The sequence below is a fragment of the Guyanagaster necrorhizus genome (assembly GCF_019112545.1).
Source record: "Guyanagaster necrorhizus MCA 3950 unplaced genomic scaffold BT62scaffold_25, whole genome shotgun sequence".
Taxonomy (NCBI): domain Eukaryota; kingdom Fungi; phylum Basidiomycota; class Agaricomycetes; order Agaricales; family Physalacriaceae; genus Guyanagaster; species Guyanagaster necrorhizus.
Window position 1 is genome coordinate 278,542 of NW_025064904.1, and position 23,516 is coordinate 302,057.

Sequence of the window (23,516 nt, forward strand, 5' to 3'; positions counted from 1 at the left end):
AGAAGGGTATCAATCACGTCAACAAGGGGTCTGCTCTGCATCTGCTTCAAGTATATATGGTCGCCGGGCGACACCGACAACAATCTCAGGTATTTCATCGTCGTAGGAACTGCAAGAAGGATATCTGGGAGAAGGCATGGCGATTAAGACAGATACCTGAAGAATGGGGTTTTGCGAGTCTATCACGTAGACTTTTGGCACCTCTGGTTCCGGTAACCGTGTGTCAGGTTCCCGGAAGTCCCACCGGACGAAATGCCTGAGGCGAGCATCCATAGCGTGTTCACGAGCCAACCTGTCTGCAACGACCGGATCGCTGGAAGGCTTGAGCCGCCTTATAGGTTGGGCAGAAAGAGGCTATAATAATGATGAGATACTGATGAAACGAATGTGATATATACTTCACCATCATATCCTCCCAGGTATCAGCACCGTGACCGGGGACAATCCAGGCTTCATACATTTTTGGTTTCCTCCCCAGCCGTTTCTTCCTAGAACCTTGATTGTGGGGGGCGAGAATGACTCCCTGAGCCATTGCTTCTTCCATATGCCGCTGTAAGCGTCGTCGCATCACAAAGGTCCGCAAAATAATGGAGGAAGATATTATCAGCAGCAGGAACAGTGTGGCAAGGAAAGTAAATCTGAAAATAGTTGATCAAAACATGGAAGAGGTAGGCGCCTTGATCACTGACAGATAGAGGCTGCTCGACGTGTCCTGTCCCGCAGTACCGCCGCCGCCGCCGCCGCCACCGCTGCTGCTGCTGCTGCTCGCCGCGGTAGGCTCTGTAGCCTGCGATGATGAGGCCATATAGCAAAGGAGCCCCAGTGGACGGACGAGAAAGGAGACAGTCCAAATTTGGCCGTCATCCAAAAAAGGCATGAAGACCCCTAAGTCGGCATCAGTCCGACATCATCGTCGATATAAACAAAGCTCGCCCTCATCCTTCTTGCTTCATCGCCATCATGTCCTCCTCCCTGGATCTACCTGCCTCCCTCGACCTCCCGCCTCACCTCAGTGCTCACAAGTATTTCTTCGTCTGTACACTCACCGTCGCCGCTTGGGACACTCTCGTCTTGTCACCCAGAACGTGGAAGCTCTTCCGAACACCAGAATGGCCGGTCCTCAAAATTCTTTTCCATTTCATGCGCCTATTCATGCCTATTGAATTTACTATTGTCGGTTAGTACTCTTCGTTCTACACTTTTCATATCTCATCTTCGGCCAGGCGTTGCTTTCTTCGATACCAATTTCTCTACATCCGTGAGATTCGGTTGCCGTCCAAATCGCGGTATATTGATGCCTCTGCTAGTCCTGTGAAAAATTCTACCTCTTTGAGCCCATCTGCACTGCTATACTTCTCGCCGCCGCTTCAGGTACCCACATGGTTGCTATCATCAGCAGAATTATTGAGTGTGTGCCCAGCTGTCCATGTCCTCCGGATCCAGGCCATCTATGAGAAGAGTCGCGCCGTGCTCTTTGGAATGGGAGCCCTGTTTGCCATGCAAGTCATCGTAACCGCCGTGTGCTGCGGTTTCTACCGCGGTAAGCGGAGTGATATTCATCGACATCCCTTGGTCTTTTAATTGACATGTCCTATTAGCCGTCCCTCTTGAACCAGGTCAAGGTTGTATTGCTGGTATCAAGCACAACTGGGTTGGAATCTACTGGGTCTTTCCAACGCTTCTCTACACCGTCTCTGTGAGCTTGAGCGCTTTTGCTTTCCTCGATGTCATCAATTGAACCTGTATCAGTTGGCGTTGGCTTTGTTACGCTCGGTGAAATCACTACAGGCGAAACCACTTAGCCCGTGGCGGTTGATGCTCCGTGATGGTCTTAACCTGTATGGTGTATGTGTTCCCAGGCTCTTATCTTGAACTCCGTATAATTGACGCTCTATACAGGCCATTTGGATCGTCAATATGACCAACATGCTCTTCTTGTTCATCATGAAGCCCACTGGTGAGAATGATCCCGTCAAAACAATTATTACGAGGTAAAGTCAACGGCTATAATGCGGTTTCCAATAATTTCTGTTTTCTCGGTTTTATTCATTACATTTATCTCCAGCATGGCCGCTGTACTAACCACCTCCATGACTCTACGCATTATTCTTAATGTTCGGGGAACACTCCACCAGGGAGGCACCTTTGTCATGGGTTCCACAACTCACACATCATCGCGGACTACGCATGTTATCTCTACGCGATCCGGTGTTCCCACGAACATTTCACGCGCCCCTCACACGTATACCTTGGATGAACTGCGTACTAAACCCGAGGGAGAATGGACCGACAGCGACAACAGGTCCAGTGTCAAAGAAAATAAAGAGTCCTTGATCAACTCCCAAACTCCCGCCGTTAAGGATGACGGCAATGTTGGAGTAAAAATCACGGTCGATAGGGAGGTTGGATATGATATGCATGCTCACGCCAAGTAAGCGTATACTAGGGAGAAGAGAACAATAAGATGGGTGGATCCATTTTTTTTTATCTAGTACATGCTATTTTGCTGTCATCTGCTTTGCTTCAGCTACGTGTATTCTGCTCGATTATTTGTTAATTGTGTAACGCCCCGCGATTTAACTTATCCGTCTTGACTGTAGAAAATGCCGAAGATATACTTGAAGCGACCAGCACATAAAAGCGGCAGAAAATCAAAGGATCCACATTTTCACCTTCTCTATGTCTGCTCGCCTCATTATTACTGACCGTTATGCACCATCAAGAAGACGGTCATTTTTGTATAGGTTCGTTCCTGTCGTCGAAGACCTGATTGTCCATTCCAGAACAGACGCGTCGAACACCGCGATCTCCAAGTGGAGGGGGAGAAAGTCGACCACTGCATCGAAAGGACTGAAGCTACAAGACGGTCCATTCTGATGGATCAGAGGTATCACATCACGTACCTGGTAGAAACTCGAGTTATACCCATCATCAATTAATGGATAAGATAAATGCAGGCAGAGAAGATGGAGGAAGGGAATGTCTGGAGTCTCCAGAGTGACTTGTATCAAATTGTATTGGTGACGGGTACTGTGAGGACACTAGAATACAATTAGACATTTATTATGGTGATTTACCGAGAAGATGGGGTCCTGAGAAAGGCTCATAGTTGGGAACTTTGAAGTGAATACGGACTCGAGGCCAATTTTTTGGAAGGGTGAGCGTTCAAATTGAGTCCGAGTCCAAAATCACGATGCGAAATAGGTCCACGGCTTGAGTGTCTGGGGAACAAGATTGCGGGGAGTGAAGGTCCGAATCCAACTGTATCAGACACTGGAGGTGGGTGGGTGAAAGAGAGTAATGAAAGAGTTCAACAGCGAAGCAAGTCAGAGTCGCTGTCAGATTCGTCGTATTTACGCGGGCTGCGGAGTGGGAGGCGAATCCAATGGTTGATCCTTAGCAATTTCATTCGAGTATTTTGGCAAATTGATTTTCAGGTGATTATTTATACAACGCTTACTAGGGGTTCCTACCTTGGTGTCAACCTGAACACTATTTGGAAAATACAAAGTTTATTGCGTAGACGTCCTGGAAGGCTTACTGATCGCAATGAAAATGCTGTGCAGCCTATTTGCGTCGGCTTGGTAAAAGCTTCGGATGACCACGTCCGCTGTTTCCGTCAACTTCCACCGTCGGTCGCACCTCTACCCTTTTCATCGATGCTGTCGAGTCCGACGACGTCAAACTGGCTTCGGACTTCGCCACTTGAGATTCTCATAATGCGCTGTTGCGAACCATCATTACCAGAACCAAACTATGCTCTCCATATCGAGGTTGCCAATTATATCAATAACAAGAAGGCCAATACGTGCGTACCGTTTGTCGATGGTAATTCTGGTGGACGGCTTATCAGTTTGTTGAAGGCCCCGGGAGGCAGCGATGCTCACAGCGCGCCTTGCAAACAACCGTAATCCGCACATTGCCATCCTCGCTCTCGCACTGCTAGATACCCTCGTGCAATCATGTGGATACCCTTTTCACCTTCAAATATCTACCAAGGAGTTCTTAAATGAACTCGTACGTCGATTCCCCGAGCGACCGCCTCCGTTCCCGGGCCCGGTCATGTCTCGGATTCTCGAGCTCATACACTCCTGGAAAGAGAGTATATGTGTGGAATCTAGGTGGAAAGACGATCTAGGGAATATCAGGGATATGCATAGGCTCTTGACGTTCAAAGGTTACCGATTTCGAGAATTGCCTCAGGCGTCGTCTTTGGCTACGGCCGCGGTGCGTCCCACTGATCTTAGTCACTTCGGTATCACTGATAATATTTCAGAATCTCAAAACCGCCGAAGAGCTTGAGGAGGAGGATAGAGAAGCGCAGTCGGCCAAGTTGCAGGAACTTATTCGTAGAGGGACACCCAGAGATCTCGCCGCTGCTCAGGAGCTCATGAAGTCCCTCGCTGGGGCAAATCCTGACGCCAAGCCAGATTACAAGACACAGGCTTTGGCTGATCTCAATAAGCTTGAATCAAAGGTGGTCCTGTTGAATGAGATGCTGGATAATGTGGATACGACGAGAGGAGAAAGGATTGTCTCTGGCGATGTGTACGAGGTAGGGCTTGCATCCTATTCTTCTGTGGATTCTTCTTGACACGCGAATGCAGCAAGTAGCTTCGATACTAATTGCTGCTAGGCCGAAAATACAGAAGTGGATATCGGATGCGGAGACCCACGATCCAGAATCCTTGGGTTCGTTAGTCTTTCGATCTTCTGTAACCCCGCTGACCATTGTCTTCAGATACATTCCTACAAATGAATGATCAAATAAACACCGCACTGGATCGTTATGAAGCCTACAAAAAGGGAGACTACGCCACTGCTGCCAACCCCATACCCACCGAATTATCTTCTACCCGTAATGATCTCTCACTGATTGACTTGGACGACCCGGTACCATCAAGCAGTAGCGCCCCAACGGCATCTGGTCCAGACGACCTTGCTGGGCTTTTCGGCTCCCCCCAACCTCAACCCCAGCCTCAACATCAGCCTCTCGCCCAACACTTGAATGCGAACCTCATCGCGACATCTACGTACGCCCCGTCTCCCATTGGAACCAGTGGCGCCGGCAACTTCAACCCGCTATTAAGGCCCACTTCGATGTCACCTCCTGCATCTTCTACTACACCACCTGCTTCCATTATGCTACCTTCGACGCCTGGGGTAGGTTCGCCATCTGTCCCGAATTATGATGTCGGCAATAGGAATGGTTCGACGGGGATGGGGACAGGACAAGGGCTTGGGATTTTGCATCCTACACCTCAGCAGATGTTCGCCTCGCAGCAGTCGTCCTTTAGTCCGCCACAGCAGTCGTTCAACCCAATGCAAGGTAGCATGCAGCAGACATTCCGAGCCTCCACGTACTATCAGCAGCAGCAATTCCAGCAGCCGTTGCAGTCTCATCAACAACCGCAGCAGCAGCAGCAGCAGACCCAAAGGAAGGATCCTTTTGATGATCTTGTTGGATTGTTCTAGTACTTTATGTCGTGGCGGGATAACAGGACTACTGGCTACTATTGTACTATTGTCGGCGATTTATTTTGTTTATGGAGACGCAGTGGAATGGAGTAATAAGAATTTCGCTAAGCGTACCGGCTAAGTAGCAGTATTTTATCATGCTCAATGTTGCCGGAGGTATTTATAACCTTCCCTCCATCCGGAACTCGACCATCATTCCAGTCTCTCCTTTGCTCGTTTGTCCTTCCTGCGTCTACTTCATTGCCTTGAACATGATTAACACGGCTGTAACAAAGATACTAGGGATAAGTGTGTACGTCGAAATCGTTGCCAGTAACCCAGGGCACCGTATGCTAATATCAGCGCTCTAGTCCTGTAGTGCAAGGCGGCATGCAATGGTGAATAAATACACTGAATGCATCCGGTTCCAGAGCCTGAAACAGTGCATTTTCAGGGTGGGCGTGCCTCAGCTCGCAGCAGCTGTATCAGAGGCAGGCGGCCTTGGTGAATACCTTCAGGCTAATGGCGGAATATCAACTTAGCGTTCCGCAGGAATTCTCACTGCGTTAACACAACCGAACCCTGCAGCTCTGCGCGACGCTATTAGGCAGACGCGTAAACTCACGTCCAAACCATTTGGCGTGAACATTACGCTGTTGCCCAGTATAAATCCGCCGGACTACGAAGGCTACGCAAGAGCCGCCGTGTCCGAGGGCGTTCGTATCTTTGAAACGGCAGGAAACAACCGTACGTTTGAGGTTTCTCCTGGCGGGTATCACTTTGTGGATTAGGTTCTTTTCCTTTACTTAGCTGGACCCTTGATCAAATTCTTCAAATCTGAAAACTGTGTCGTCCTTCACAAGTGTACGACCATACGGCATGCCAAGGTTCGTGATTCTATGGAACCCACCGTCAATCCCGTTGATGGACATGCAAAACGGCAGAGTGCGCAAAAGATGGGCGTTGATGTACTAAGTATTGACGGGTTCGAATGTATGTTCCTTGTGATGGATGATAGTCTGAGATTGAAAACTATTTCCAGGTGCTGGCCATCCGGGAGAAGAGGACATTGGCGGCTTGGTATTGGTCAGTATACAATTTCAGTTTCGTTTCTCAACCCCCGTTCTCACGAACCTCTGACCCGTCCAGCTCGCGAAGGCCGCAAAGGAACTTACAATACCATACATCGCATCCGGTGGCATTGCTGACGGGCGAGGTCTCGCTGCAGCCCTGGCTCTTGGTGCTTCGGTGAGTGATTTACGTCCTCATTAAATAAGAGCAACAATTTATCGGAAGATCCCAGGGCGTTAACATGGGCACTCGCTTCATGTGCACGGTCGAAAGGTCGGTTGTTTTCCTTAGTTCATTTCCAAGAACCTGGCGAATAACTGCCGATTTCCCAGTCCGATCCACCCCAATATCAAGGACAAGATCGTCGCCTCGAAGGAAACAGATACAGTCCATATTTTCCGTACGCTACACAACACTGCCAGGGTTTTCAAGAACAAGATCTCAATGGAAGTAGTGGCCTTAGAGCGGCGTCCTGGAGGCGCGAAGTTCGAAGACATTAGAGATCTGGTTTCGGGACAGAGGGGTAAGACGGTCTATGAGAATGGGGATCCAGATTATGGGGTGTGGTCTGCCGGTGTCACTGTAGGACTTATCGATGATATTCCCACCTGTAAGGCTCTCCTCGACAGGATGGCAACGGAGGCAGAGAGGATCATTGGGGGCTTGAATGATTCGGTTACACGAGCCAAGCTGTAGGGCCTTGATAATATAGTGTATAAGTGTCCTTCAGATGTAAGATATGCACAGGAATTGGATCTCTCATGTAAGCTCCACGTCTGGACCACTGCAATGCACTTCTCCTTGTCCCTGCGTTAGCTGGCATCTTCATCTCGTATAGGCTCCGAGATCTACGCGGTTTTGTCACCCTCTTTTCCCAGCGTCTCTAGTACCCTTGAGACAAACTTGCAATGCGAAGCATAATTTATCGACGTCGTGTCGAGAGCGTCTCTATTGTCCAGCCCGATCATTGTTGAGAAAAGCTAAATCATAGAAGGGAAACCGTACCGTATAATCCCCTTGCTGTCTATCACAAAAGTTACCCGTAGGTCAGCCAGACCCCATAACCCTCGGCCTACATGATATGCCCGACGTGCTTCTCCTTTTTCATCACTGAGAACGGGGTACTGAAAGGGTCCATGTCATCAACGACGCACGACATCAACATCTTCTCCACTCACGGGCAGATTTTGTTTCTCGACAAAGAGCTTCTGCTTCCATACTGGATCTGGGCTAATGCCGATGACTTGTACTTTTCCGGACTGGAATTCTGGTTGTTCTGTGGCGGGGGGGAGGGCAAGGGCGTTAATTAATTGCTCGCTTCCAAGGGACGAGGACAGCCTGCCTGCTATCGCGTCTCTAAACTGACACGCCTGTTTTGTGCAACCCCACGCCCCAGATCTTGGATAGAAAAATATGGCGGTGGTGACGTCGTTGTCTCCAGGTTTGAGGGAGTATGGCTCGCCTGTGTAGTTGGAGAGTGTCAAGTGCGGTGCGGGGTGCCCAATGAGCGCCTGATGGGCCATAGCGAGGAAGATGGAAGGAAAGAGCAAGACAAAAACGAGAGGGATTTATTCCTGTGCAGCCCGAAGTCCCCTCATATATATATATATATATATGTTCTTCCGAGTGGGAAAGCGATGCGAACACAAACTAAACGCAATGCAGTTATGATTAGGTCCCAAAAGTTTCTACAGCTTCGATTCTGCCTTCTGTGGTCTGGTCCCCTACTTGTGTCCAACGTATTGTGTGCGTATATCTAAATCCGTAGGTGACAACAGACAGGATAAACCGATAACTACTTAACGGAGGCTCGGAAAGAGGAAGTTTGAGATCAGGGTCCCAGGCTCGATCTATTTCATCTCGGGGCAATCAGAGTCCGACATGGTTCTTGGAGAAGCTTCGAACTGTTGCCTGTTCCCTCCTTAGACGTTCTCAGACTTGTGAGAGCCAGGGAAGAGCACCACAGCGAGAGGAAGAAGGCGCGCGAAAGTCACGGAGCTATCCGACATAACACCGAAGAATTCCAAATGCATTGGGAAGAGGAGCTGGGGGAAGCATATGTAGCCCTGGTACCTTACATGCACAGAAAAGAACCCCATAACGTGGTGTGTATAGTATCTAACATGCCAACCATGGCAAGGGGCTTTGTCACGGTGGGATTTGAGCGGTGAACAGCCGACTCCGGTAGTGAACATAGAAGACAGACGAGGGTTATAGATAGTCAGTATTGGGGGAAAACAATGATTCGGAATCCGGGACGGTGGTGAACGAAGTCAGGCCTTAATGAAGTATATCAGAAACACGCGTCTACAGATCAACGCGTTTCGGGTGATATTGCACCTAAAAGTTTCTGCGAGTCCTGTCTGCGGTACGGGAAAGAAATCAGGGCGCGAAAATTTAACAAGGGTTTTGCCTGCCGATGTCCCCGACACGCATCGTCAACATGCTCGATGTTGTTCCCGCACAGCATCGGTAAATCGTGGGGAGAACAGGAACGGGGTTTAACATACTAGAAACGTCTTAATAAGTATTAATAGAGGTCAGAAAGAAAAGCTGGGCATTGATGGTGAGAGATTTGTCGAAACAGGCGTTCTGGGTAGCACTGGGGGGAGCCACAAGATGGTGTGTTTTCCCTTGGAATGGCGCATGAAGAAGGTGGGCCTAAGAGGCAATCAAAAGCGGCTGAACAGACGGAAACGGGGTTTGACCTACTAACGGAGATGATCTCTTGACAAGTGGTGAGATTGGTGACAGAAAATGTCAAATGCTGCCAACATTGAAAATGGCGAGATTATGTTTTGGGAAAGCAAGGGCCTTCTTCTTGGCGGATTGAGGGTACAAAGACGGAGGAACGGGGATTGCACGCAAGGATACAGGAGAAATTACGTAGTACGGTGTAAAATATTATGACGAGCTTTGGTTTTGCGCGGCACTCATTGCTTCTGGAAACAGGTTCTCCTGAGCACGGTGTACAGTAGGAAAATGGCCTAATGACGCACCGGCGTTCAGCTCTGCGAAACGCGTTCCCACCCTCTCGGCGTGTTTGAGAAACTTTTCCGTACAGTTCGTCACACATTGGTCCTGATATAGTTGGCTAAGAAAAGTTTCGACACGGTCACAAAAAGAACAAAAGAGACCTCTTTCGACGATAGAGCTTTGCTGGTAAAGTCATTGCAGCATGTGTTGAAACATCGCTCTACGATGTTGGCGTACATTCGGAGAAAGTCTTGCATCTTTCCGTTGATGTTGGTTAGGTTGTTCGTAACGCAGCAAAGGTAAATCTAGCTGACCTGCTTTTTTTCTATGACTTTGTTCATATGCACCTGCTCGGCGCTGCTGAGGGAGGAGAAATCCATGCTGAAGGTAACGAAACAAGAGCGAACTGATTGGTAGATTCAAGGGGTCGTGCGTTGGATCACGTGCCAAGAAAGTCGAGTCAAGCCGATCGTAAATCGATCATGTCTCCAAAAAAATTCTTGTTGCAGGACACCGATATATTGGCAGCGATTTCATCCAAATACTTTGATTCTGCGAACAACCCGGAAAAAAGAGGCATCTAATCTTGACTAAACTTTCCGAACAGTTCGTCTTCTATGTTTTGTTGCCGGGCACATATATAACTCGTCTTCCGTTTCCACAGTGGTTGACCTAAACATGGCGATTCCGTTCAAGGAGGCCCTTGCAAAGCTGGAAAACAGCCGCGTCAAGGCTACTAGACCTCTGATTCCACCTCAAATCTTGCAGGAAGACTTGCCTTTGTGCGCATTCTAACTCCCAGGCTTATTGTCGTTGCGTTCCTTACACGTCTATCGACTAGAACTCTTCTAGCTGCCCAGACGGTGGTACAAGGGCGCATGGCGGTCACAAATATACTCAAGGGCGACGATGATCGTCTTTTGGTTGTGGTGGGGTACGTTATAGAAGACACGTTCCTTTTAATCATTTCTGATTGGCACGCAAGACCTTGTTCAGTAAACAACGTTGATGCTGCCAGAGACTATGCCAGACGTCTCAAAGCCTACGCCGACCAAGCTGATAAAGACCTACTAATTGTGATGCGCGTCTACTTTGAGAAACCGCGGACGACGGTCGGCTGGAAAGGCCTGATCAACGACCCCGAATTGAACGGGAGTTACCAAATTAACAAGGGCCTTCGTATTGCGCGGACGCTGCTCCTGGATATCGCAAAGATGGGGCTGCCTGCCGGATGCGAATTCCTAGATACAATCACGCCGCAATATACAGCTGATCTGGTTTCGTGGGGTGCGATTGGCGCGAGAACGACGGAGTCGCAAGTACATAGAGAGCTGACGTCGGCGCTTTCTATGCCTACGGGTTTCAAGAATTCTACAGATGGCAGTGTGGGTATCGCGATTGATGCGTGCCGGGCTGCTCGGAGTGGACATGTTTTCCTGTCTACAGGCAAGGAAGGACTGAGCAGTATTATTGAAACTGAGGTGAGGGTCGGGAAAACGACGGCTGGGGATCGCGTGCTCACCTTGCCGTTAATAGGGCAATCCTGACGTGCATATCATTCTGCGTGGGGGTACGCATGGGCCCAATTATGGAGCAGATTTCATCCGAGACGCTGGTAGCAAGCTATCCAAAGCGGGCGTAGTTCAAAAAATCATGGTATGTGAGCTAATGTTGCCGACGCCTCACGGCTAACTATCGACTGCAGGTCGACTGCAGTCATGGGAATAGCTCCAAGCAGCATCAAAAGCAGGTAGAAGTAGCTGATGACATTGTGAGTGGTCCTACACGGACGTGATTTTTTGCATTATCTGATTGCCGGTGAAGGCTCGGCAACTGGAATCAGAGGATACGGCCTGCTTGATAATGGGAGTGATGATAGAGTCGAATCTCGTCGAGGGACGGCAAGATATTCCGCCAGCGGGGCCTGCAGGTTTGAAATACGGGCAGTCGGTGACTGACGCGTGTATATCCTGGGAAACAACAGTCCCCGTTCTCGACCGTCTTCGTGAAGGGGTCAGGGGTCGAAGGTTGCTGGTACAACAGCAGGCAGCATGAGGCCCGGGGTAAAAGATGATTAGAGTGGAACGCCGGATAATGAGTGTCGAAAAACAAAATGGATAGTAATTATCTGGATTGAACGGAACACGGAAACGAGTATGGAATTAATGAGAGACTGAATGAGAGCGCTCTGTGGGATCCCGACGCGGAATGAAACGGGGAAACGGGCGGAGAGTGACCCTTGATTTTCTCACAGATCCCCTTGCGAGACGGAGATGACAGCCGCTGTTACTCTGGATAGACTGTTGGAGACAATATAGTGAAGACAGGACATGCAAAGGTGGCACCTCCTGTTTTCTTTCCTCCCCCCCCCTCCCCCTCCCTCCCCGGGCCTGCAGTGGATGCTTTGTCTAAACACTTTAGTCACCTCAGCCGAAAGGGGACGCCAGTGAAACGGGCACGGAGACGAGTGCGATTACGGAGATAATTACTGACTGCTGCTTATTATAATTTCACCGGAGGTGAGCCACTTGTTTGATGATCGAGATAATGTCAATTTAGGACATTCTCCAAGTAGCATTTAACCATGTCATGGTCTGCCTACAAACCAAAACCCTCTTCCATGCCTTTCTCCTTTCTTCGCCGCTCGTCGTCCCAGGCGTCGAGCATCGACGACGACTCCATCAGCTCAGATGATATCACCTCCCCGCCCTCCATCGCCGCCATCTACAACCACGCCGACGCCTACGAGAAAGTCCTGTCCAGCCACCCCTACACAGTCGACACCACAGGCTCAGATCCAGAAAATCCAGCAGAGGATGCCGTCTGCGGCTATACCCGCCTAGTCGCCCACGACCTCACCCCTGACGAGCAGGCCGATGTCGACAAGGCAAGAAAGCTGTCCGTGTCTGGCACGACCTGGACGCCAGGCGGCGAGCTCACAGAGGAACCAGAGTCCTCTTCCGACGATTTTTCGGATAAAACAGCCATCAATGTCGAGCGCTCCCCTATCCCCGCCTTTCACCGCACCGCGACCACCGATAACGACGCGTGGAAACTCGAGCCCGCAGAGATTGTCCGCCTCCTGGTCGCTGAATTCGGGCCTCTTGCTGCGGATGGCGAAAAGCCAGAGAAACTCATCTTCGAGGCAGATGGGTGCATGTTCAATGGTGTCGTCATCGTCGTACGTGTTACTTAAATATTTATTTTTTGTCACGCTCAAAAAAAAAGTACAGGGCGTCCTGCACGTGACAACTCATCGACTCGCCTTCCACGCCTCTCTCCTTCCCTCCGAGGAACCCGGCCATACTGGACAGAAGGTCATCAAGGCCGGCTCTGTTACCATACATCGTAAGGGATGGCGCGCCAAAAGACGCCTCTGGATCGAATTGTCTGCAGACATGATGACCACCTGCGCCTCCAGCAGTGAGGAGGACCGAATTCGTCCTCTGCGCACCGTCCTCCGTACGTGACTTGTCCAATTCTTATTTCATCTTACTCACATTCTCCAGTGTCAAATGTCAAGGACGTTCTACCGCATGATCCAGATGATCCTTGCTCAATCCACATCGTTTTTGATCATTTAAGTGATGATTCTTATGATTACGCCGAGTTCGATACTCCAGAGGCGGCGCAAGACTGGAGGCGGGAGATATTAGGTGCGTGTAATCCTCATCTTTAATTCCTGCAGCTAAACGAATACAGGCGCCGTCTTCCTCTTTCGCCATCGACGACGCGAAATCATGGATGCTACGACGACCGACTCGGGCATCAGGCTCAGCTGTCCTCTTGCTCGTATCACAAAGTTCATTTCTCGCCGAACGGATACCCCCGCTTTCCATTTTTCTACTATACACGTCCAGTGCACTGAGACGTGCGGTCAAGACATCGACGACCACGCCTTCCATCTCTGCCCTATCATGCAGATCCCTGCATGGAAACGAATGGACGAATTTATAGCTACAGCCAAAGCCCGGCACCCAGATCTTTCGGCAACCAACGCTATTGTCGCCGACTTTGGCCCATTGTCTATGATGGAGGCTGAGGCACCACATGCGTCTGCAGACCATAAGGAGCGGACCATACGGACTGCGTTGGGTCTCGATGGCGAAGCAGAGTTATGGAGTAAGTCCATATATTCACCAACCCTCAAGCTCCTCTGATATTCTTTTAACCTAGTCGCTCGTGCGCGTATCTTCAGAAGCATCTCGTCTTCTGGCTACTTTACAATTTCCTCCAACTACGTCTCCTTCTGGAGCAAGCAGTTCGCGAGTGGCGATATCCGTTATCGTCTACCTATTGTAAAGATAAAAAATGCAAAGACCTTCCGCACCTACCCCATCCGACTCTTTGGCTTGAGACTCGAGCTGAACGGCCAGCCTGATCTCAAATTCCAGTTCAAAACCACCGAACTTCGTGATGAAGCGATGAGGCGTATTAATACCCTCATTGCGACGCGGACTGAGCATCTACGTAGCCCTCCCTCGCCTGGCAAACCCAGCATGATCGACATTTTCTCCCCGCCTGCGCGTACGGTAGCTGTAGCCAAGGCGACAGAGATTCCCTTCGAGTTGCGAGTGCAGATGCCCAAAGTCATCAACCTTGAAAGGGAGATTGTCAACGCGCGACCGAGGCTTCACTTTGTCTGTCTTACGATTGGGAGTCGGGGCGACGTCCAGCCGTACATTGCCCTCGGGCTGGGATTGATGAAGGAGAACCATCGGGTCACGATTGTTACGCATGAAGAGTACAAGGAGTGGATTGAGGGCTTTGGGATTGAGCACCGGCAGGCTGGAGGTGACCCAGGTGCGTTGATGAAGTTGAGCGTTGAAAACAAAGTAAGAAGCATCGTTTCTGGTCGATTGTATTGCGTTTTGACGCGTCCATAGATGTTCTCTCCCGAGTTCTTCAAAGAGAGTTTGGCGCATGTGAGTTGTCGAGTTTTCTTTTGTCTACCTCTGTGCTGATAGCTGCGATCCTGCAGTTCCGCCCTTGGCTCGACCAATGTGAGATTCCTTGGTTGATCTACTACATTGCTGTCTAACTCCTGATTTAGTGCTTCTCGATTCATGGGAATCGTGTCAAGGTGCTGATGTACTGCTTGAGAGCCCTTCTGCGATGGCTGGAGTCCACATCGCCGAGGCACTCAGTGAGCCGCACTCCCACCTAATGATATATTTTTGACTAAAGGGTATTGACAGATATCCCTTACTTCCGAACATTCACGATGCCATGGACAAAGTGCGGAGTCTTTTCCACAAGTGAACGAACCTTACTGATTGTCTTCGTCTAGAACTGCCGAGTTCCCTCATGCTTTCCTATCCCCTCCAGTGGAATATTCTACCTTCAACAGCGCTTCGTATGTCTATTCCATCGTCACTAACTTCCATCAACGAGCTCACTATTGTTCTACAGGTATGTTCTCTTCAGGTAACGCGCTATGTCGATTCGGCACATGGTGTTCACTGACGAGACATACGTGTCTAGCAATGTGATGTGGACTGCAACATCGAGGCAGATTAACAAGTGGCGGCGACATACGCTGAAGCTCGGTAACACTGACATGGGTCACCTGGCCCAATCCAAGATACCGTTCATCTACAATTTCTCAGCTGTAAGCGGGCCTGGTGACGTACTTGACGTATGTTGTGTTGACTGTTTGCTAGGCTGTTGTGCCCAAGCCCCTTGATTGGAGCGACACTATATGCGTATCTGGCTAGTCCGTCTTTTCATCACTTGCGTGTGCCGGCCAAACTGACGCCCCAATCATTCACAGTTGGTTCCTCGACAACCCAGATCTCAACTGGGAACCTCCAGCAGATCTCCTCACGTGGATGGACAAGGCCAGGGCTGACGGGAAGCCCATCGTCTACATTGGCTTTGGCAGCATAACGGTCCCACACCCAAATCGCGTCACCATGCGCATCATCAAGGCTGTACTAAAGAGTGTGTTGCCTCCAGTTGATTCTACTTGCGGTTACTCATGGGTAATTAGGCGACGTCCGGGCCATCATATCGAAAGGCTGGTCAGCACGGATGAGCCAAGCAGGGGAAGACTCTGCTGAGCCGGAAATTCCACCCGAGTGCTACCAGCTTGACAAGATACCACATGACTGGCTATTCTCAAAAATTGACGCCGCGTTGCACCATGGTGGAGCGGGGACGACTGGGGCTAGTCTCCGAGCCGGTATACCCACGTTGATTAAACCGTGGTTTGGAGACCAATTCTTTTGGGCGTCCCGTGTGCAGAAGCTCGGTGCTGGATTGAGAGTTCCGAGTCTGAGGGTGCATGATCTTGCCGAGGCGCTCACGAAGGCTACCACGAGCCGGATCATGAAGGAGAAGGCAACGGCTGTTGGGGAGAAGATTCGCTCGGTTAGTGTTTTTTTCCGGTTTTTCGCTGGGAAAATTTCGCTCATGGTTGATTTACTTGCAGGAGGATGGAGTGAGGACGGCTATTCATACGCTATACACCTATCTCCCCCGAGCGAGTCGGGAACAGAAGACGCTCAAGACGAAACAGTCTTCCAGATGCCACCGCGTCGAGTCCATCCGCCGGAAGACTTCGTTGCTCATCAGTTAGGACGCGAATGGCTATATTGTACCTCTTTGTTAACTTATTTCCGTGTTGTTTATGTGTGCATCTGGTACCATAGCATGTATGATTCCCTCCTCATTAATTATTCCATGTATACCACGTTGATTTGTATTGCTGACGAGATTTAATGACGAATGCCTGTTCTGAGACCTCGACTCGAGATGACCGGTGGGGGCGGGTACTGCCGTTTTAGGTATCGATCAAACGGAAACCAAACACGCCGGTACTTGGGAAGGACCTCCTGTTACACTCTGGCATGGCAGCGTCTGATGTGAAGGCGTTTCTTCCGCCTTTACCGTCGACGGAAATGATTGAAATAAAAGTATGAATATTCTAAGCGTTACGAAATGTTTACTATCTATCACTCTACCCGCTCCCATCTTGACTCGATAGAATTTGCTCCATAAAGGCCAAGAGTGCCGAATATTCCCGATCCGGATTACGTCGGCCGTGAGGCCCGTCTAGCATCTGCATCGTGTCTAGCCAGTTGGCGCTTGGTCCTCACACATAGCTCCAACGATGACTGACAGCGCTTGATACCTTTCCTTTCCTTTCTTTCTTTCGCATCAGTAATGGACGTCCCCATTGACAACTTCCCTTCGACTTCATCCCCAGCTACGCGGGCCATCAAGGATATTGCATTCGGTTCCGTAAGTTCACGTTCACTCGACCAAAATGACTGAGTAAAAAAATGCTGTATAGGCAGCAGGGATGGTCTCCAAGGTCTTCGAGCATCCGTTCGATTTGACCAAAGTACGGCTTCAATCCCAAGTGCTGGACGACTTTGCACGCTTTGCTGGGCCCATTGACTGCCTGACACAAACGTACACCAAAGAGGGCGTGACGGGGCTATACAGGGTATGTGTGCTATGTTTTCGGTCCTCATGCAGTACCTTACGTTTTTCTAGGGCTTACCAGCTCCCATAATAGGCGCAATGGTGGAAAACGCTTCTCTCTTTCTCACATATTCGTCTTTTCAATCCCTGATCCGGACTGTCGCCCATCTCCCAGCCGATGATCAACCGATACTACCTCTCCGTTACCTCTGTCTTGCAGCAGCGGGCTCCGGTGCCGTTACATCCTTCCTCCTCACACCGATTGAGCTCGTCAAATGCAAAATGCAGGTCCAAATGTTGCTTCCCCAAAATGCGTCCCACTCTATACCCCTGCCTGGACCACTAAAAGTCCTGGCGTCTGTCATACGAACGACGGGACTCCGGGGCCTGTGGTTGGGCCACACGGGGACGTTCATCCGCGAGACGGGCGGGACAGCAGCGTGGTTCGGGACGAAGGAATTTGTCGCGTCACGTTTGCTGGCTCGGCATCCTGAGGGTAGCGCTCGGACGCTGGCGCCGTGGGAGTCTGCCTTGTCTGGTGCATGTGCAGGCGCGTCGTTTAACCTGGCGTTGTTCCCGGCGGATACGGTGAAAAGCACGATGCAGACGGGTGATGAGCTTCGGGGCCCATCTGGCCTCAAGGCGAGCTTTCTAAGGACGTTCAGGGAGATGTATGCTGCCCAGGGTATCCGAGGCTTGTATGCTGGGTGTGGGATCACAATTGCGAGGAGTATACCCAGCAGTGCGATTATATTCGTGATATATGATGAGTTGAATAAGCGATTTTCGTAGGGAGAAGTGGAGACCGTGTAGATTAATCAACCTAGATCTTGTATCGCTAGTAACAGCACATAGAGTTTTGCAAACAAGGCATTGTTTCTCCTTTTGAATTCGATGAGCGCTTGGGCGTATTTGGATATGATTGAGTATTGCTTGCAAGCCGTCATTGAACCTTTTCATTCAACTGAAAATAGCATGTACGTGTACAAAGGGGAGAGAGCGGCTATGATACATTGAATTCCAATACATACGTTTCACACCCTACCGTAATGTGCAATTCAAACCTCCCACAACTAAAGACATATGGAACTCGTTAGTGGATATTTACTAGTCCGTATAATCCCCCATCATATTTCAGCACCGTATAATAACATTATTATTACCGTCATTTTCTCAGTACTTGGAGAACGAAGACGGTCGGTGTCAGTAAAATGACGATGTCAGAGATCGGGTTTTGCCGAACACTTTTTTTAACTTTACTTTACGACCACGGTTGGCGTTCTAGCGCAGTCACCTGGGTACTCTAGAGTCGCAGTCGATTTTCAAACTGGAATGATATAGGTATCTATTTCCACCCTATGTTCATCAAAGCTATTTGGGTTCCAAATCTTTGCTCTAGAAAGGCACCGTGGTGGGGATGAAAATCGGTCAGTGGGGCTGGCAGGCAGCAGGAATCCAGACTCCAGAGCGGTTATCGGCTGGGATTTGTCCATCCCATCTGGATCACACCCGCTATTTGATGTGTGTAATAGATTTGGAGCCAATTCAAGGCTGTCAGCGAAGGATTCGACCTCCGCATAAAGGCATCACGCGAGAAGCTTTTTGGACCTTCCGGTACTCAAGCTCGTCTCTATCAGATGCGGTGTAAGTTTTGCGTACACCAGCATATGATTGAAATCACCGTTCTTCTACGTTTGAGACGACATTTCGGTGATCTTTGCAATCTCCTCTTCGAGCCGGATCACTAAATCTCGGATGCGAAGTAGATTTGTCCGTGTTTTCCAAACATATTTTTGGGTGTTCATGACCACTTTTGGGTTCCTCTGACCAGTTGTGTCGAAGTGTGCTCATCATCTCTTTCGGTCTTGCCATCGCTCCGTTGATCCCAAAGTTCGATGTTGACGATCATGACCGTACACTGTTCCACTGTTCTGCTGGTGAGGATTCCCATTCTGCAAAGATCTTCCCCGCTCGTCTTCCCTCAAGGTGCCAAGGGGCAATGACGCTGGTTTTCCAACGTAAAAGCCGCGGTTGCTCCGGCTTCTTTCATTAAGAAACAATTTTATATGTCAAGTGACAGATCTCGGCATGCAACATGATATTTTTGTACGACAAGCGAGCAGGGTCGGTACCGTCACTATCTTATCGTACATCACGACCAGTCTTCTAGCTCAAGACCCTCCAGTATTCAAAAACAGTCCAGCAACGCAGTAAATACAGACGCGAAGACGTTACCGTCCGAATGGGGAAGGTTGACAGGCAGGCAGTGGCCGTAAATGAAACCCAAATCGCAGTTTGCACGTATTTTGGAGGAGAAGCAGTATTATTTCTTGGTCGGCTGCTTCTCTACTCAGTTAAGGTCATGCAGGGCTGACTTTTTACTTTTTTATTCGCCTCTCTTCCTTCCGTCCTTCATCTCTTCGTCCCTACCCCAATGGCCCCTCAGAGACAGCCGACCCTGACACGGCCCAAGGAATACAAGCTGTCCTGGAAAGCCCTCTTGACCCTGCCAGTAAGCTATATCCAACCGTTCCACCTCTTTCTGACGCGCCCGATGCCCAGTTTCGTCTCTGTAACCCACCGCCTGCGGTTGGAAAGGTCAGGTCTTGTGGTGGTGCGTTTCTTCTCGTATTTCGGGCGGCACCAGCTGAGGACGGTCACAGTTACGCCAGCGTTCAACGTACGGCTCGAAGATGTGTTGGACAGGAAGCATTTACCTCCTCTTGGTATGTAGCTAGTCCTGGCTTCGTGACTCCAGACTGATTCGTTCTAAAGGGCTTAAGGATTTCGAGGTAATCATTCTCGTCTCAGTGTTTCCCGTCGACCCGCTAAGCACTACCGATAGGAATGGCTGCTATACGTAGAGCTGGCTCCAGAAAATCTGTACGTTGACTTGGCTATATGCGCATATATAGACTCAAATCCGCTAGTAGGTATTTCATCCTCTGGCTCAAGGAGTACACCGTCAAATACAGGCAGTGGGAAGCTGCCTCAAGATTGCGTCGGAGCGAAACCCCAGCATACCTGGGCGTCTGGCCAAGACACAATTCGTCCCAGCTCACCATGTTCTACGCCCGAGCAAAGCAGACGTTCCTAACGCCAAACGCTAACCACGAACTCAATCTCCCCTCGGACGTCCTCGCTCCTTTCCATACATCAAACGGTTCCCCACACCCTGATCCCGCTGTATTCAATCAAGTAGCCGTTCAAGTCCAGAAGATGCTTAAGGAAAGCCTCGAGCGCTTTGTTACCGCACAATTCAACAATGTCGGCAATAGTCGTGTTTTGTGTGGTTTGATCGCGGGAATTTTCTGCTGTTTGGTGGGCGCCGTCTTTCCCATGGTTTACAATATCGTCAAAGGACACTCGCGGTGGTTGCGTCTCACCGCGTTACCAGGGCTCTGGTTGGGTCTTGCCTTGTTGCTCACGAGCTTGAATGGTGTCTGTCTTGCCATTTACGTGTTTGGTGACTTGCGGCAGCTTAGACGCTTTGAGCTTTCTAGGCCGCCCATCTCGAAACCCCAGCCGCTGTACAGCTCACGTCGACGCCCAATGGTGGCTTCGCCAATCTCCACTGCTACTCCATCTCCACCCGTTCTCACACCTCCGCCTATGGCCCACATTGATTCCTCACGTCCTAACTCTTTGGTCACCATCAGCTCATCGATATGCTACGATCATTCCCATTCGATGACGGATCTTTCGTCTGAAGGCTCAGATATGATTCGCATTTCCCCAGCTTATTATGATGCGGACCCCATCGAAGGTCCAGCAACGGCCCCCGTATCTATCCACAGACCTGGCTCAGGATTTTCTGACGACGAAGACAGCAGCGGCGATGAGACATACAGCTCGACCGCTCTATTCATCCACCCATTCGACGGGTCTACAGAGGACATCAGTGATTACGAGTTTCCTAGCCCGAACAAGCTTCTCCCAGAAGAGCTTCAGCGGATATCAGAATTCAACTTTGACACCCTCCCCAGGCCCATTTCCGTCACCAAACACGCGCATACCGATTCCGTACGACCACTGCAACCTGACGTCCTCTTTATCGAACCCGAGACACCTGCACCTGACCTCGGAAAGTCCCCAAAAGCCTTCATTCGGCGTATTCAGTCAAAATGCAGTATCAACAAGTGGATGGTCATCATTGGCGGAACGCCGGAGGAGGATTCAGCGCCTTCTTTGCCTACGTCTTCAGATGAGAAGCTTCCCGTGCACGACACCGTGGTTAAACCCAAGGTGGAAATGCGAGCGAAAAAGACAGACGAGTCGATAATCCGGAAGCAGTATAAGAAAGTCAAGGCTGTTCCGGCATTTGCTTCGCCGCTGACCCGCGTGCTAAGCCCTGTGGTGATAAGAGGTCAGTGGGAGATCGTGATTCGGTCTTTTGTGATTGCGTGTCTCGTTAGTTGGCTGATTGTGGGAAGCCTTTTGGCTGTTCCAGAGTTTTCGTAGAGAGAGGCGGGTCTTTTTCTTGGTGCGCTGGTCGCGAGAGCGCAGTTTATAGGCTTTTTTTTTTGCTCGCTGAAATTTAAAGTTGGACCGATTGGTACCGCATGTACGCTCATTTATCCAATCTTTGTATGTGTAACTGTTACGTTAATCACACTCTTCCATCGGCTCATCTCGCTGTAATTGTCAATTTACTTACCTTTGTTACTTTCCTTTATTACATCTGTAATTTGTTGCTTGCTTTCAAGTTATCCATATACTTATTATTTCCTGTATTTGTGTGTTTGTAGACCTTGTGCTCAATTTTATGTAATTGAGTATCATACCAAAGAAATTAATGGTGAATCCAGTCTGCATCTCTTACAATACACACCAATATTAGGTGTGTAAATGACCTTAGTATTTATTTGATGCTGGCAGAAGAAACGCCTATTCGACACCAACCTACCAGCCCCGATGCTCATAATCTGCCAGGACATCCTTCGCTGTTTCCTCCATCATCCGAAATTTGATCCCCAGAATTCTCTGTTCCTTGGACATGTCAAAAGTGATTGCACGCTGGCAGATACCAGGTGTTCCTCTGGGTAATGTACGTGAGGGATATGGATTAGGAGAGAGTTCGGAAATGACATCGACTAGAAGGAAATGAGAGTCTGAAACGAGTGGAAAATATGATAAACACGTACGCCAGTCCTGCCATACCCACGACCCGACGCTGATAATGATCCTCTCCCCGCCAGCACTAGGAACCTCCATGGCACGTACATGAGCCATAGCCACATCGCGAACATCTGCCCACCCATGTCCCGGTGTGGTGAGGGGTGAGAAGCCCCCGAAATCCTCTCTGACAATAGCATCGTACCAGTGTTTGCTCGACGCATTGAGACTGTCAACAGTCGTCACTTCATGAATTGCAGGCTGCCATCCATGATTAGATCCCAAAATGGAATAACCACATATACTCTCTCTGACTCACGCCAATAACCCAAGGAGGATTGATCACAGAAATGTCCCATTTGATTTCTGGTTTGTGTTTCTCGTAAAATGCCCAAGCGGCTGCACAGACGGGTCATACACAAGGTGAGAGAATAAATAGGGAAGGAACATACCTTTCTCCGCCAAAGTCTTTGACGCAGAGTACTTGGCTAGGCTGGACGCGTCTCTGCCTTTCTCTTCGCACTCTTTGATCGGGGGTTCATTCCAATCGGCCTCCGAGACGGTTACCGGCGCTGTTGAGAAGGCAACAATAGCAGCAGACGAGGAGGACATGACGATGCGCTTTAGTGAGTCACTGGTATACTGCCAATCAGCTATGGCCAGGCTTGCGAGGGAGGGTGCATACCTGCCATTCTTCAAAGCACTCTTTAGGATCCCTTTTACACCCCCGACAGCAGGGTCAATCAGTTCTGCTCACGATTGTGAGAATCTTTCTTCGCTGTGCAGGCGAAGCGTACCACTGGGTTCGTCGGCAGACAAATGGACGGGCGAAGCAGTGTGGATGATAGCATCAACACCTTTAACCGCGTCGTCAAAAGCACCTCTCTTTGCAGGTAATTTCACAAAATCACCGTAAACCTGAGACGGGACGACATACCTTACTTATATCGCCAACGGCAAAGAGCTTGAGCCTGGCGCCGTAGGACTCGTAAATATCAAGAAGATGTTTTCCCCTTCCTTCATTTCGTACTGCGGCGCGTACAGAGTAACCCCCTTTGAGAAGGTGGCCGACAATCCAGGTACCGATGAAGCCGTTGGCGCCAGTGACAAGGATGGTGGAGTTGGTATCCGTAACCGCAGGCATTGTACTGGGAAGAAATGAATCCGAAGAGACGTTTTGACGGGCTTAAGTAGGGTGTAGCTGATTCGTCTAATGTGCCTGAGTAATTCCCATGGAAATGACGCGTCAGTGCGGCGCATTTCGTCACTGGTCAGCCTGAGGTCGTTAGACGCTCTCCACACTACCAAGTAGCCCTAAGTGGTACTTGGGTGAATTTGCAATAGTTCTGGAGTCCACCGCTCGAAGCCGCCCGAAGTTCTCTGCTCCTCTGTAGGTTTGTCGTTGTTCTGCAGTAAAATAATGTGCTGGTAAGGTCGTTGCAGTCATCGAATAGTGCAGCAATACT

General features: G+C 49.8%; 11 protein-coding genes across 11 annotated transcripts; 7 read left to right on the top strand and 4 right to left on the bottom strand.

Moving 5' to 3' along the window:
- Window positions 1-18: 18 nt before the first annotated feature.
- On the bottom strand, window positions 19-877 carry BT62DRAFT_1009662 (uncharacterized protein; the record flags this gene model as incomplete). The annotated part of the gene is made up of 3 exons (XM_043177577.1): window positions 19-354; window positions 404-638; window positions 690-877. The coding sequence occupies 3 exons, from the start codon at window positions 875-877 to the stop codon at window positions 19-21; spliced, it is 759 nt and encodes a 252-aa protein (XP_043036560.1).
- On the top strand, window positions 562-2,744 carry BT62DRAFT_996214 (uncharacterized protein). Its single transcript, XM_043190572.1, has 8 exons — window positions 562-1,177; window positions 1,224-1,258; window positions 1,308-1,371; window positions 1,421-1,540; window positions 1,599-1,696; window positions 1,750-1,845; window positions 1,900-1,991; window positions 2,066-2,744. Exons 1-8 carry the CDS (start codon window positions 961-963, stop codon window positions 2,433-2,435), a joined length of 1,092 nt encoding a protein of 363 aa, XP_043036561.1. The 5' UTR covers window positions 562-960; the 3' UTR covers window positions 2,436-2,744.
- Window positions 2,745-3,659: 915 nt separating this feature from the next.
- Window positions 3,660-5,475, top strand: BT62DRAFT_904239 (VHS-domain-containing protein; the record flags this gene model as incomplete). The annotated part of the gene is made up of 5 exons (XM_043183554.1): window positions 3,660-3,808; window positions 3,864-4,227; window positions 4,277-4,555; window positions 4,608-4,692; window positions 4,742-5,475. 5 exons carry the CDS (start codon window positions 3,660-3,662, stop codon window positions 5,473-5,475), a joined length of 1,611 nt encoding a protein of 536 aa, XP_043036562.1.
- Window positions 5,476-5,662: 187 nt separating this feature from the next.
- On the top strand, window positions 5,663-7,597 carry BT62DRAFT_935381 (inosine monophosphate dehydrogenase). The gene is made up of 11 exons (XM_043186926.1): window positions 5,663-5,770; window positions 5,829-5,855; window positions 5,912-5,961; window positions 6,010-6,204; window positions 6,268-6,344; window positions 6,402-6,450; window positions 6,500-6,543; window positions 6,607-6,705; window positions 6,761-6,801; window positions 6,861-7,476; window positions 7,534-7,597. The coding sequence occupies exons 2-10, from the start codon at window positions 5,848-5,850 to the stop codon at window positions 7,222-7,224; spliced, it is 927 nt and encodes a 308-aa protein (XP_043036563.1). The 5' UTR covers window positions 5,663-5,770; window positions 5,829-5,847; the 3' UTR covers window positions 7,225-7,476; window positions 7,534-7,597.
- BT62DRAFT_935382 (peroxiredoxin Q) lies at window positions 6,931-8,082 on the bottom strand. The gene is made up of 4 exons (XM_043186927.1): window positions 7,871-8,082; window positions 7,707-7,804; window positions 7,534-7,652; window positions 6,931-7,476 (listed from the first exon to the last, which is right to left on the bottom strand). Exons 1-4 carry the CDS (start codon window positions 8,049-8,051, stop codon window positions 7,377-7,379), a joined length of 498 nt encoding a protein of 165 aa, XP_043036564.1. The 5' UTR covers window positions 8,052-8,082; the 3' UTR covers window positions 6,931-7,376.
- Window positions 8,083-9,432: 1,350 nt separating this feature from the next.
- Window positions 9,433-9,884, bottom strand: BT62DRAFT_904341 (uncharacterized protein; the record flags this gene model as incomplete). Its single annotated transcript, XM_043183561.1, has 3 exons — window positions 9,433-9,609; window positions 9,666-9,761; window positions 9,819-9,884. 3 exons carry the CDS (start codon window positions 9,882-9,884, stop codon window positions 9,433-9,435), a joined length of 339 nt encoding a protein of 112 aa, XP_043036565.1.
- Window positions 9,885-10,182: 298 nt separating this feature from the next.
- Window positions 10,183-11,559, top strand: BT62DRAFT_982228 (3-deoxy-7-phosphoheptulonate synthase; the record flags this gene model as incomplete). Its single annotated transcript, XM_043189663.1, has 6 exons — window positions 10,183-10,286; window positions 10,346-10,438; window positions 10,490-10,985; window positions 11,041-11,160; window positions 11,210-11,275; window positions 11,329-11,559. The coding sequence occupies 6 exons, from the start codon at window positions 10,183-10,185 to the stop codon at window positions 11,557-11,559; spliced, it is 1,110 nt and encodes a 369-aa protein (XP_043036566.1).
- Window positions 11,560-12,124: 565 nt separating this feature from the next.
- BT62DRAFT_1035322 (UDP-Glycosyltransferase/glycogen phosphorylase) lies at window positions 12,125-16,094 on the top strand (the record flags this gene model as incomplete). The annotated part of the gene is made up of 15 exons (XM_043178380.1): window positions 12,125-12,685; window positions 12,738-12,966; window positions 13,014-13,160; window positions 13,207-13,626; window positions 13,681-14,339; window positions 14,391-14,429; window positions 14,486-14,507; window positions 14,558-14,650; window positions 14,703-14,742; window positions 14,795-14,864; window positions 14,975-15,115; window positions 15,168-15,220; window positions 15,278-15,447; window positions 15,497-15,876; window positions 15,938-16,094. 15 exons carry the CDS (start codon window positions 12,125-12,127, stop codon window positions 16,082-16,084), a joined length of 3,171 nt encoding a protein of 1,056 aa, XP_043036567.1. The 3' UTR covers window positions 16,085-16,094.
- A 369-nt stretch (window positions 16,095-16,463) lies between these two features.
- On the top strand, window positions 16,464-17,823 carry BT62DRAFT_935387 (mitochondrial carrier). Its single transcript, XM_043186928.1, has 2 exons — window positions 16,464-16,957; window positions 17,008-17,823. The coding sequence occupies exons 1-2, from the start codon at window positions 16,811-16,813 to the stop codon at window positions 17,725-17,727; spliced, it is 867 nt and encodes a 288-aa protein (XP_043036568.1). The 5' UTR covers window positions 16,464-16,810; the 3' UTR covers window positions 17,728-17,823.
- A 1,546-nt stretch (window positions 17,824-19,369) lies between these two features.
- BT62DRAFT_982231 (uncharacterized protein) lies at window positions 19,370-21,396 on the top strand (the record flags this gene model as incomplete). The annotated part of the gene is made up of 6 exons (XM_043189664.1): window positions 19,370-19,447; window positions 19,498-19,549; window positions 19,599-19,661; window positions 19,711-19,727; window positions 19,781-19,818; window positions 19,869-21,396. 6 exons carry the CDS (start codon window positions 19,370-19,372, stop codon window positions 21,394-21,396), a joined length of 1,776 nt encoding a protein of 591 aa, XP_043036569.1.
- A 291-nt stretch (window positions 21,397-21,687) lies between these two features.
- Window positions 21,688-23,468, bottom strand: BT62DRAFT_935390 (D-lactaldehyde dehydrogenase). The gene is made up of 7 exons (XM_043186929.1): window positions 22,988-23,468; window positions 22,848-22,935; window positions 22,736-22,799; window positions 22,503-22,684; window positions 22,370-22,449; window positions 22,080-22,311; window positions 21,688-22,028 (listed from the first exon to the last, which is right to left on the bottom strand). The coding sequence occupies exons 1-7, from the start codon at window positions 23,192-23,194 to the stop codon at window positions 21,838-21,840; spliced, it is 1,044 nt and encodes a 347-aa protein (XP_043036570.1). The 5' UTR covers window positions 23,195-23,468; the 3' UTR covers window positions 21,688-21,837.
- Window positions 23,469-23,516: the final 48 nt, after the last annotated feature.